General features: G+C 41.0%; 1 protein-coding gene across 2 annotated transcripts in view; it reads right to left on the bottom strand.

The window, feature by feature from the left end:
• PTPRB (protein tyrosine phosphatase receptor type B) overlaps window positions 1–13,300 on the bottom strand; it is a 63,157-nt gene that overhangs the window by 16,084 nt on the left and 33,773 nt on the right. For both annotated transcript variants that reach the window (XM_027721942.2, XM_027721944.2), the window contains 11 exons: window positions 13,010–13,273; window positions 11,765–12,028; window positions 10,554–10,817; window positions 9,571–9,834; window positions 8,474–8,743; window positions 7,567–7,830; window positions 6,459–6,722; window positions 5,799–6,080; window positions 4,381–4,659; window positions 2,321–2,470; window positions 851–1,094 (listed from right to left, as the gene is read on the bottom strand). In XM_027721942.2, the coding sequence (XP_027577743.2) occupies window positions 851–1,094; window positions 2,321–2,470; window positions 4,381–4,659; window positions 5,799–6,080; window positions 6,459–6,722; window positions 7,567–7,830; window positions 8,474–8,743; window positions 9,571–9,834; window positions 10,554–10,817; window positions 11,765–12,028; window positions 13,010–13,273 (2,809 nt within the window). The remainder of the gene's footprint in view (window positions 1–850; window positions 1,095–2,320; window positions 2,471–4,380; window positions 4,660–5,798; window positions 6,081–6,458; window positions 6,723–7,566; window positions 7,831–8,473; window positions 8,744–9,570; window positions 9,835–10,553; window positions 10,818–11,764; window positions 12,029–13,009; window positions 13,274–13,300) is intronic.

Here is a 13,300-nt window from a genome sequence, read left to right as displayed (position 1 = left end):
AAATGCTTCTCGGTGGGGACACATTTTCCCTTCACTTGGTTGGGTATGGCTGTGCTAATGGAGATTTGCTATAGTCCTCTTGGTTCTCCGTGTAATGTGGGTATTTCCCAGACTGAGTTCTTGGGAAACGTGCCCTAATGAGAGCAGACTATAGTAGGGTAGCACTGTCTTGATGATGAAGCAGCTAAGAGGCATGATGTACACTCCTCGGCATGTGCCTTCTGTCCATGTGTCTTTTCAGTGAGAATACTGCAGATCTCTTGGGAGAGTATTTGCCTTTCCCAAGTGGGAGGGGCATGGCTGAGCCCCGTTGGAGCTCATGTTTGGTCTCGCAGCCTGCGTAACTGTTGAGCCTGGTCTTGGCAGTCACCGTCTTCTACACCCTACACTAACCCAGGCCTAGCTCTGGAGCCTAGGGATGGTGCCACAGGATAGAATAACCTCCAGGTTTTTCTAGCTTGTTCCAAACGACTGGTGTGGGGCAGTGCTGCCGTACAGACTGAGTGAAGTGTGTTTGCCTTCTCCTGTTAAGTACTATTCTGACTTAGCAGATGGTATTAAGTCTTTCCAAAGAAATATTTAGCAGCTATAGGAGAGCTTCCCATCAAGTTGAGGTACATAAATAAACCTATTCACTGCACAGAGTTTTGTGCATAATTAATCATATAATATCCAAACTAGCGAAGGACTGGTTGTTACCTATGGAATGGGGGCATGGAGAAAGCTTTTATAAATTTACATTGAAACACAAAGAACATTACTAATCTACAGAAGCTCAAATGGATCAGGCAGTCAGACAGTACCATGCCTAATAATGTGACAAGAGCACAGCTACCAACATAAATCTAACCTATAAGCAGTTTGAGGCTTTAGAGGTCCATCACAGAATTTGTGGTGATCTGGATCACACTTTCCTCCCAGATTTTCCATTTCTCCTCCAAGCTTAATGTCAAAGCTTTTATAGTCGCTGTCCGGATTTTCAGCACATCTACTGGCAAAATAATTTGTCTGGTAGATGCGTATAGAATCGTTGTGTTTGTACTCCAGGTAGGAAGGTAATGGGTGCTGCTCATCAGGCTTTGGTCCTTCACTACCTGCGTCATGTGCAGAGAAAGACAGAAGGTTCAGATGCCACAGCCATTAATGTGATGCAGTTTGTAGGCTCAATCTCTTGACAGACATTCTTATCCAATTTTCTATTTCCTGGAGGCTACCTCATGAATACAAAGCTACAGTGGTTAGGGTACCTTGTTTCTAGTACCAACTTTTCTATTATTTCTTTAGGCAGATTTCCTTGCAAGACCTCAGTGTAACTTTCCCAGATACAATGCTGATATAGGCATGCATAGGTCAAATTCAATGCTATGACATTTTTTCCTGTGCTGCTGGTGGGAGTTTCTGTGATTCAGATTCCTGGATCCTACTACTAGCTATTTCGAAAAGCAAGTAAAAAAAATCCACACACGGTCAAGTCTACTCTATATAGTGAAAAACAACAACAGGAAATTACAGGGGTTCCCTGGACGTAAATTCACAATAATGGTTAAAGGACTCAGGTAGGCAAAGCCATGGCAATGAGCAGTCCCTTTCCCAAAGACCTTTATGGCACAAGCATGGCAGAGCAGAGAGTGGAAATATTATCTCTGCTTTTTTTCCTAAGGGCTGACGGACAGAGAGATTAAGGAACTTTCATAAGGGTCACAAAATACGCCCTGGCATGTCAGTAAATGAAGCCACTTCTAAAAACAAGGTATTAATTGTTGAAACATGCATCTCATTTCTCTCATATAGGTCAATTGTAGAAAGGGAGGTTTACATGCATGCCACAAGGACAATTTCTGTTCTGTTTTACAGTGCTGCATGCAAAGTAATTTTCTTCAGTAAGCAAACTTGGCAGACCTTTGACTTCTCAGCATGGCTTACTAAGACTCTCCAGAAGAGTTGCCTTAGTGTTTCCGCTTAACATTTAAACTACCTTTTGAGATCTGTTCACAGCAAGGCAGTTTCTTCTGTGTCCACTGCCAGTGGCATCCAACATAAGTCTTCTACTATGGAAACTGTCTAAGCATACATGAGAATGCAATCTAGAGTATAGAAGCTAACTACTCCTTCTGTCTGAGCTCTGCAGTTGATACTCACTCTCTGAGGACAGGACTGAGTTCCTACATCCCCAGGCTAGGGAAGAAGTATAGATCCAAAACCTGTATGATACTCAGCACTAGGCAAGGAGAAACCCCTTTGCTGTGCGGTGATAGGGATGTACCTCCCCATGCAACTCCTATAGGCTGTAGAGAGAATAGTATTAAACCATGACACTTACCATCAGCCTCTCTCACAACCACAGTAAAGTACTTCACAGCTCCATTAGTATCACTAAACCAGCTGCAGTTAAAAGTAAAGTTGATGGAGGATTTGGTAATCAGCACCTCTCTTTTGTTCACCCGTATGTCTGGAGGTGGCTGAGGGGGACCTGAGTAATTTAAATAAATAATAAATAAATAAAAAATAGAGAGAAAGCATTATCTATGTACTTGCTGTGAGCTAGATCTAGTAAGGGAAATGCAATTTGTAATAAATCTCAGCCGCCTGGACCCAAGTCTCTGATTCTATTCTCTTTGCAAACAAGGAAGTGTCTTCACCTCCCACAGGGAAACTGCCAAAAGATGAAACAAGCCAGCAGTGAGTTCACCATAATAACAGTGACAGATCCTCAGTGGGAATTCCTGCAGAAGCACACATGGAAATGCATTAAAATCTTGTTAAGTCTATGAAATCAGAAATTGTAGCTACTGAAAATGACACAGGTTTAAGACAGGCATTTGGAGGCCACTTAGCACACTCACTACAGGAATTTACCTATTTTAAGCATCTATACTCCTGCTTCCTTTTCCAGAGGAACAGAGTCAGCCAGAGACAGCATTCAACTACAGAGTACCATTTTCCAGACTGACTGCAGAATTTCCATAGGAAATGTTCTTTGTATGACACAAAGGTATACCTTGAACAGTGACACAGCAGAAGTAAGCGAAGTACGCAGGGAAGAAAGTGCAGCAAAACTGGAGAATTTAAGGATCTACATTGCTGAATCTTTTAACAATCTGTATTACTGAAACTATATTGCACACATGGGAAACATCAAATACCTAAAAAGGTGGCTAAATTTCAAAAGAACCAATAATTCACGTATTTATATGTACTTTAGCTAAACCTCTTAGTTTAGCTAAACCTCTACAAAGCCTAGCTGCAATTTTTTGTATTCCCTCGAGGTAGGGTCTCCAGTGTTAACCAGGGTCTGGGAGAGCAGCAGTGTTCAAAACAAGTGACAACAAACACAGGTGAAGCACAAAATAATAACAAACGTGAAACAGTTAACCTTCCAATAGGACTCAGTCTCACTTCTTGTGACACAAATAGCTAGTTCTTACTACATCTGGATTTGCAGCATTCTTTGTGGTAGAGGAAGGAGATTACAAGGTTGCAATTAAAAGGCAATTGATGGTGGAATGGAGGTGAGTTGGTGACTGAACTCTGTAGCTTAGCTCAATAGCTCCCAAAGCAAACATTACTTTTATGATCTAGCATTTCAAAAAAATGTGGCTTTTAATAAGCAGTTATACAGGCATCCCTGAATATAGGCTTCCTGGCCATCCTGTAATTTTTGAGTTTAGCCCTGGAACGGTTCAAGCCTTTGCACTGAATGTGCCATTGAATCCTGAGGTGCTGCAAAAACTGGAGCAGCTCTAGGTCAGTGATGGCAGGCTGTTGACTGCAGTGATGCCTGGTAGTTCAGAGGCACCAGCAGATGCTACTGCTACCCTCCACTCAGCAGCCTACAGGTGGAGAAACTGAAGAAACTGGTTCAAAACATATGCTATGGATATCTGTGATGCTCCCTCAGCTAAAATTCCTGCAGGTGATTTGGTCAAGTAGCACCTCAGAAGAGTGTACAGAAACCCAAAGAGAACACAGTACCACAATCCAGTGTGCTTATTGATGCATATTTGTGCTGAGGATGGTTTCCATCCTCCAATCCGTGAGAGGAAATGGCAGACACAGGAAGCCAAGCAACAACCATGAAGACAATTGAAGGCGTGTGATGATGAGGACAGGGATAACTGTTTATGTTTCTCAGGCTATATTTCATGAATGAGCCAAATAATTGGGTCTGGTAATGTAACGAGAGGCAATATAGCCAAAATCCTGCACTGTCTGTCACAGCAGGGACCAAAGGACAGGTTCAGTCTACTTCAGCCACAAGATTAAAAGTGCCACACACTGGCAATTGTGGAGTTCAGAACTCCTTTTGCTGTCTAACCAACACAAGCAACTGCTTATTGCTGCTCACTGCCTCTCTTCAGGGCAACCCAGAATTCCACTTACGATCAATCATTGTGATGGTGCTGTCTTCAACTACTTCACTCGTCATGTCTGCAGAATGCACCTTGATGGACACCAGATATCGTCTATGGGGAACGAGGGTCATGATATTAAGTAGAGATTTGTCTTTTTCTATCCTTTTAGAAAATTCCACTTCACGAGTGTCCATTTTTTTGCATTCAATGCTATACCCATCAAAGTCAGAATCAGGAGGAGTCCAGGAACATGCGATGGCAGTAGAGGTTTGGGGCCGACAGTGAAGACTTTGTATCTTGTCTGGTTCTAGAGAAATGTTGAGAAGTTTAAGCTCAGTGAGAAAAGGGACAGGCATCGTACATTCTCTGCTGACATTACAGCTCCTAGATTCTGCATTAACCATTAGATAAGAGCAGGAGGCTGGGATTCAGAATTCCCATCTCTCCTGCAAATGTGTGTTGTCTGATTATTATGCAAGGCCTTCTAACTCATTTTAGCCATCTGAAATCAGATCTAGTGACATCAGCCCCATCAGGTTTGTGAAGCTTCAGTAATTAACTGTGAAAACAAGCCAAGAAAACCTACTCACTGAAGTCTTAACAAGAACAGCAACACTGCAAAGCAAAGGATTTCTAGAACGCTGTTACAACCAGTCAATATCGATACTGTCATCTCATGACTGATCTGGTTTCCTGGGTAGAACGTAGTGTGTCCATATTACTAAAACATACCACAGACGTATGCTTCATCCATGTAATATGGGAGCACCATTTATAACATGTGACATATAACAAAAACAGGATATCCCTTTCAGATGGCAGACATTACATTTAAGTGATTAAATACAGGTGAAATTTTAATTAATATGCTGAATTAAATCTACAGAGCTATACAGCTTACTAAACACAGATATCAGTTGAGAGCTGAATCCCATCCCAAATGACACGAGGATTTGTCAAGGCTCAGTTATTTTCACAATTCCAGGTCACTTTTTCAAATCAGCCTGTTACTGAGGTTGCTAGAGATAATATAGATCCACAGACACAGACAGAAACACAGAGTAGTGAAATACTGATTCCAGTTTCAAATCTAGTACGGCACAGTTTCATTCATCCTTCCTGTCTTATCATTCAGAAATATTTTATTTCAATATCCTACTGTCAAGAGAAGTTTGCATATTCAACCTCATTTTACCCCTGAAACTGACTGATTCAGGCTCTGCAACCAAACAGTCCCACTCTGGATGTGAGAATTATAAATGTATGTACATTTTCAATCTTTTAAACAGTTGACCTTGCACACAGCAAGGGCTTAGAATGTAGCTGAATTCACCACTGAATTCATGAATTAATTAACAGAGATTACTATGTAACAAATTGGTAAGATTTAACAGTTTTGCATCTTCTCCAGCTGAGTGTTAGGGTGCAATGGGAATTGTTACTTACTCGTTCTCACACTTGCAGACTGTGACTGACTGTATGTCTTCCAGTTGTCACCACTGACGGTTCTGACGCTGAACTCATAGAGTCTTCCCGGTCGCAGGCCATAGATGATACGTACTTTAGATTTGCTGCTGCTGTAGGGATTGAATACTGTGAGGGGATCCTTTGGAAGCCACTGCAACTCAAAATCGTCATAGTCTGTCCAGTCTGGAGGACCCAGCCACGTGACTGATAAAGAAGTGTTTGCAACATCAGTAAACGATACAGTGTTAGGGGGGCTGGGTGCTACACAGAAAGATGGGGAAAAAGGAAAGAAGAAAAAGAGATTCTTAACAAATTTTTACACAAGACAAATAAGATGAAACATGCATTATTTTCTTCATGCAGCACAAAGTAGTCTGTTATCCTGTGTACACAGCCAGCTACCACACCTGTGCTGATGATGGTCACTTTCATGGACATTACATATTCCTGAGCCTTTGGAAGAAAAACAGTGATGACTGTTTTTCTTTCACTCTCCATCAGTTTAACATACTTAAAGTTATTCTTTATCTTTTCACCTTCAATGATTTATGTAATGAATCCTTTCTCAGAATAGGTCTGTTGCATAGTTGTGAACTAATATGAATTCAGACAGATGGGACAAAAGAAGAAATCCCATACCTGTTCTTCCTTCAGCGTTTGCTGTGTTGATCAGGTCACCACTGTGAGTCACCACAACCAAAGTGTACTTTCTGCCAGGAATGAGCCCCTGGAAATGCCACTCTTTCAGGTCTTTCCTTTGCCAGGTTTCTTTCTGTGTCCCATTTGGGTTGTAAAGATTCAGCTCATAGAAGTCAACATCTCCTGCTGCTGGACCCCAGGTGAACCACAGACTGTCTGTCATGTTTCGGTTGGATGCCTTGAGACCAACGACTGGGGCAGGTACTGAAAAAAACAGGAACGAATATTTTTTTATGTAGAACATCCTTAGGGTGAGAAGAAGCAACCAGACCTTACACTTATCCTGTAACAACAGTCATGTAATAAAACTAGTAGCCACCACAGCTGGCCAAAAAGCCAGGAAGCACCAGGAAGCATCCTGGTAGCATCAGGAGCTGATTCTTAGTTTGAATGGCCACTGTTCCCAAGAGAGGTTGAAATGTTTATAATGGACAGTTTTTCAAGTGTTAAGCAGCTTTTTCCCAGTCAGTGTTTGGAAACATCCAATTCTGAGACAGCTAAAGAAAGGACACCACTGCACAGACACAGTCTTACGGAGGGGTCACTATATGGTGCCTCACTAGAATAAAGAAAGGTTTCACAAGGTGCTAGAGTTGCTAAAGCTGTTTAGAAAACTCTGCTTCCCACATGTGACTGAACAAACACAGAGCTGCAGCCAGAGCTCCCATTGGGAAAAAAGTTTTATTTCACTAGTAGATTGCTTTTCCCATTAACCTGACTTGGTTTGCCTTTTTGCCTTTTCCACTCATAGACCAATACTGCTTTCAGGATGGGAGACAGCCATTTCCCCTTAAGGCTTAAGCAGCATACATTGATATGCTCTTTTCCTGACTTGAGTTCCTAGGAACTATTGTAAAGTTTTTTGCTTAATTTTTCCTGCTGTAACCATGTCATTCAGAATTTACCTTTTTATTTAGCTAATGTTTTTTAAACATAAGAGACAATTTTGATATTTCTAAAAGTTGCTTTAATCTAGTATGAGCATCAGACTCAGACCAGCTCACTGGTGTCCCCCATGAGCACAGGTGGTTTTCTTGGATGTTCTTGCCTGTTCTTCCAAAGATAGATGACTCGTTAGTGAGGTCTCCACTGTGGGTAACAATCACCATTCGATACATCCTGCCTTGACGTAGGTTCTGGAATGAACACTGCTGGAGGTGCTGCTCTCCTGAAATCCTGTCATGAAGGGATTTGTCTGGGTTGTACAGGAAGATGTCATATGAATCAAGCTCCCCTTGCGAGGTGGTCCAGCTGAAGGACAGTCGATCAGTGGTGTTCTCTGTGACTTTCAGATTTGTAACAGCTGCTGGAACTGCAAAGAAGGATAAATGTAAGAGTAAATACCAAAGAGTCTAGCCACTAAGCTGAACCTTTAGTAAAGTAACAACTCATGGCTGGAATACATCTCAATTAAGCCACAAGTAGCTAAAAAATATCAATAGCAACTGTCAGAAACAAGAAGAAAGCATTTATGATATGCCAGTGAATCTTCTCCGATACAATACTTGTATTTCCCAGTGGGCCTGATTCTCCAGCCTGTACTCACACAGAATTGTCCATCAGTTTCAACAGGAATCTTCAAATGAGTAAAGACTGCAAGCAAGACGTGGCACTTGGCTCTGAGTTTAGAGGTGTACGTTAACATCAAATCCTACACTAAGAGCCTCGAGATTATGATTTAAAAACCTGATGACAATAAAGCATTCAGGTAGTTCCACAACAGACCAACCGAGGGAAGCATTCAGCACTTTGGTTTAACATCCTTATTATGAACCATGGTCGCGTTATTATGATAACAAATTTCGGATTGACATACCAAGCACATATCAAGAAAAATGATGCATAAATATCTGGAGTTTGTTCCTTACTAGAATCTTTCCAGATATACAGATGATTCATGTATTTAATGATATCTGACTGAGGGAACTATAAATAAACCAAGATGTTCTAATTACCTGTTCGGCCAACAGTTTCTGCACGCTTACTGAAGAGCCCACCACTGACTGTCAAAACTTGTATTTTATACTTCTTGCCAGCTAATAAATCTTCAAATTTGTGCTGTTTGGCAGCAGCTGGCTCTGATTTGTTGCTCAGGAGGACTCCTTGTTCATTCAAGAGCAGAATGTCATATCTCTCAGCTACACCAGGAGCTTTCTGCCAGGTTACTAACAAGGAATGACTGCTGTAAGCATGATCAGCTAATAATTCCTGGACAGAGGCTGGAACTGGAAACAATTAAAGGTAGGACATTACTAGGTGAAATACAGACCATTCAATACACAAATATGAGTGAAGTAATTAACAGAACATAACTTCATATGCTTTCAAGTTCACTTGTGGGAAAAGCAATGTCTGCATATGTTGATCAAAACAAATAATTCCTAGACATAAATACAATCAGACAAATGTAAAGAGCATCATGGACAGCTGAACTGGGCATGGAGAAGCAAGAGATATCTATAAACTATCATGAAAAGAGGGAGAAGGAGAGTGAGATGAACTGACCAAAACAGTTAATAAAGGCATATGAGAAAAAAAATGAAAAATAAAGTGGTAAATTGGTGCAAAATAGTGGCACAAAAAAGAAAATGTTAGCCAGCAGCTGTTGCACAAGGCCACAGATAATTAATACATGTAGATGCTAAAGAGAGAGAATAGATTAAAAGCAAGCTGTTGCATTGTTTTATATGTTCTGATGTGCAGGATACTGGAGCAATACATTGTCTAACAAGCCCTGATCATGCAATGGGCTCTGCTAAAACACGAGAGGGATGGCACTGCACTCATCCCATGAAGGCAGACTTTGGGCTGGGGACTTGAATTCCACGCACATTCACCCAGGTAAAGCTACTCATGTGACACGTCTCACTGGTATCAACAGACCCATGCTAAGTGTTTGCAAGAGTCATGACTCTTTGATACGAAGTCCAATATGTCACTCATGAGTCTGGGTGTCCCCATACCCAATAGTACCTTCATAAACATTATTGAATAAGGGTCAGTTTCTGGGAAGACATAATGCAACTTGCTCCTTATCTCAAAAGAAACGTACTTGTTCTCCCAAAAGCTGCTAAGCTGTTGTGCAAGGTGCCACTGTTAGACTGCACCACCACCCGGTACTGCTCCCCAGCTTCCAGCTTGTGAAATGTGTGCTCAGAAACATGTTTGGAGACACTCTGGGAATCAAGCTGATGGTTTTGCTGAAATATGGTCACCGTATAGGAATCAACATCTCCACCTCCAGGAGTCCAGCTCACTTTCAGGCTGTTTGTCATGCCATTAGGTGACACGTGAATGTTTCTGACCACGCTTGGAACTGAAAAAAAAAGGGAACAAAAAGGCACCTGCTCACAAATTTCCTGTTTGATCCAGACTTTCTACTTTCTACCTTTTAATGGCCACAGCAAATGATTCAAAGGACAAAGATCATTTACAGGAACGAGTAATTTCAGACACTGGTAAACACAAGTAAAGTTGAAGACATTTGTGTAGGATTACGCCATTTTAGAAAAGCAATTCTCTGTTTTCATAGGAGCAAAAGCAAACACAACATAAACAAAAAAGTTTCTGCCTCCTTTTATTTGCATAACCTCCCTCTTGTCCAAATGATATTTTGAAAACATCTCAAAAAAAATCAAAGCTCTTCATGTACCTTAGTTAATTAGCCATTCTGCAGTTATTATCTCACCCATTCATTTCAGGTGGGTAACAGAGGTGTAAAATAGTGATTTAATACAGATACTGAGCAAACAACTGGTGTGCATGGGAATAACAGAAACCCAAACGCTGACACTTCAATACCATTCCCATGCAACAAATCAGACGATCTGCCAATAATCAAATATTGGTAACTGTGACATTTGTTTATTAAGCAACAGATCAATTTGTTTGCAGTACTAGTGTGATTTTCAATGAGATCTGATGTCTTTGAGCCAGTGTTACAGGAGCTCAAATAAGATCATGGTTCACCTTTGATTTTCAGTGCTTCATTCTAGAGAAGCCTCAACACATTTTAAATGCCACATTATTTCTTACTTGTCAGGCCTTCTATGAAAGTAGCACGTTGTGCATCTCCACTGATGGTCAAGACAAGAATTTTGTATAGACGTCCTGGAGTCAGAGCTGTGAACCAATATTCCTCAATGGTGTTCCCAAGGAAAATGGGTGGGAAGATCTTCATATCATTGAAGAGGAGTTGAATCTCGTATTTATCAACATCCCCCTCAGCCTTTGACCAAGTTACCTGCAGATCTTCTGTGGTCCTGTTACTAAGAGTCAGTTCCTTCACTGACTCTGGCACTGAAGAGGTAAGAAGAAAGATAGGACACGTCTCAGTACTTACTAACAGATCACAGCAAAAAGCTAACAGCTCTGAAGCCACGCTTCTGAGCTAAAACTTTTCATTCAGTTCCCTAGGAAAAGCAGTATATTGCAGTTATTTGGGTGGTTTGCACCCCATCTAACACTGGAAGGTCCCATTTCAGAACTGGAGTCCCCAATCTATCAGCATATAAATAATAAATGAATAATAATGGAGCCTGCAGGGAGTTTGCCTAGCCAACAGAAACTGAGTAAGATCTCATGTACAACAAATATGGTGCAAAGAGGCCTGAGCTAGCGCAGAGCCAAGGCAATCCATCTGTGGGATGCAGCACCACAATGTGCAGTTTCCAGCTCCTGCCAGGCACAGGTCAGTTGTTTTTGCCCAGTGCTACATCTGTGTTAATAAACTCAGTTGTCTCAGCATGGCTCCTTAACTCACATGCAGTGCTAGGTGAAGACAGGTAGATTGCCTCCAGATCTCTGCTGTCTCACGACTAGCCACCTTACTACCCCTGCTCCATGCTCTCCAATTCCAGTTCTTGGGGTAGTTTGAGTAGACTAAGGTCTAGTCTATCTTCTTCTTTATACATTTCCATGACCAGAAAAAACTATCTTGTACATTCCGGCATAATTTAATTATAAATAGTAAGCTTACGTGGAAAACTGTACCACTGTTTTCCAGTTTTCAATGGTTCAAGATTTGCTTTCCAAAATCACAGCACAGGTCTCTTCATTCACTTTTTATATGTTTGTAACTTAAAAGCTGGTCATAAACTAAAAACTGTTTTCTGTATTTGGAATAATACACATTCGAAGAGACACAGCAACATTCTATGTTAAAATCATATCAGATTTTTGTGCCTGGGTATGGGAAATAAAAAAAAAAAGAGGTGTCTCAGAATGTTTCCAGGGTGTTTACTTACTTGTTCTGCCATAGACCCTTTCACTAGTTTCGTATTTCCCACTCCTTGTGCTGACCGTGACACTGTACTGCCTCCCTGGGACCAGATTAGTGAACACACATTCATTTTCATCCTTTGGGACACTTTTTGTTTGGATGAAATCGTTGTTGTTCCTGATGATCACTTCATAATTATCAAAATACCCAGATGCATGTAACCAGGACACCTTCAAGTAGTCACTTCTGGCTGAATTGCTGACAGTAAGTCCCTGAACACTTGAAGGGACTGAAAGAAAAAAACACAGTTAAAGATTCATAAAGCAATAACTTTCTGAACTAACTGGAGTTGCGGTAGTGGACCATATTTGTGGTAATTACTAGGCTTTTGTAAGGAAGTTGCAAAAAGACCACAATGTGGATTTAAGCAATAAAAGAGTAACTGCGGTTTCCAGGCTGCTTTATATCATATGACAATGGTTTGCCTTTCCAATTTTTGGTCTTAAGGAACTTGGTCAGTTTTGCTTATAGTACTGAGTTCCACAGGTTCACACTAATCCTGAGTTTAGTCCTCCATATTTACAGGGCTGTTCCTTGAATTTTCACTTACATCATGAGAAGACTAAAATTCCTTTAACTTGATACTCTTTGCCATTTTAACACCCCTTACCATCTTTCTTTTATTCTACTGGTTTATCAAGTATAAAGTCTCAGTCTTTTCAATCCTTGAGAAAATTTTAAAAAGCTTCCCATCATTATTGCCATCCTTTTCTGACATTTCTCTATTCCTGTTATAATATTCTGGAACTCGGCATGACCAAAACCATAGATACATGTGTTACAACACTAAAACCAATTGACATGGATGTTAGTCATTATTGTGATACCTTGCTAACATTGCACTAGTTAGCCTATCCTAACCTGTTCTTTCAGTGCTTGAGTAACTTTCTGGGGAGACGCTCTGCCGGATATACTTGAAGAGCCAAGTAGAGGGGTTAAGGGCAGAACAACGCATTTGAACCAAAACTGATACATGATTTCTGCTCACTCCTAAGGACCGACACGATTTTTATTCACACTAAAGAATTTCTGTAGGACGTAAAGCAGTAACAAGGGCATAAGAATAAAACTAAGTCTATAAAGCTGTAATTTTATGGTTTGAGCCTCCAACCCCTACGCGTCTATCCCAGATTGATCAGATATTGATAAATCATTGAATGGCTATACAAAGTGGTTACAGTGATTGGATTTGTTCAGAGCCTCTCTTTACCTGTTCGTTCCTGGCTGAAGGTATAATTTTCATACTTCCCACTCTTTGTGGTTATCATCACTTTGTAAAGTGTTCCAGGAGTAAGGTTGCTGAAGGAGCATTCACTGAAGGATTTGGGAATGGTGAGAGTCTGAACAATCTGGTCATGGTGAGAGAGTGTTACCAAGTAACTGTCTACATCTCCAGAAGCTGGCAGCCAAGACACACTGAGGTAGTCACTGCGACCTGAGTTATTTACTGTTACTCCAGTCACGCTGGAAGGAACTGTGCAACAAAGAGGAAAAACAAAAA

The sequence above is a fragment of the Pipra filicauda genome, unplaced genomic scaffold (genome assembly GCF_003945595.2).
Source record: "Pipra filicauda isolate LSUMZ 115617 unplaced genomic scaffold, ASM394559v2 scaffold93_size3172892_pilon, whole genome shotgun sequence".
In the NCBI taxonomy this organism is placed as follows: Eukaryota; Metazoa; Chordata; class Aves; order Passeriformes; family Pipridae; genus Pipra; species Pipra filicauda.
Note: the sequence above shows the minus strand (reverse complement) of the source record. Positions and strands in the feature narration are given on the sequence as shown.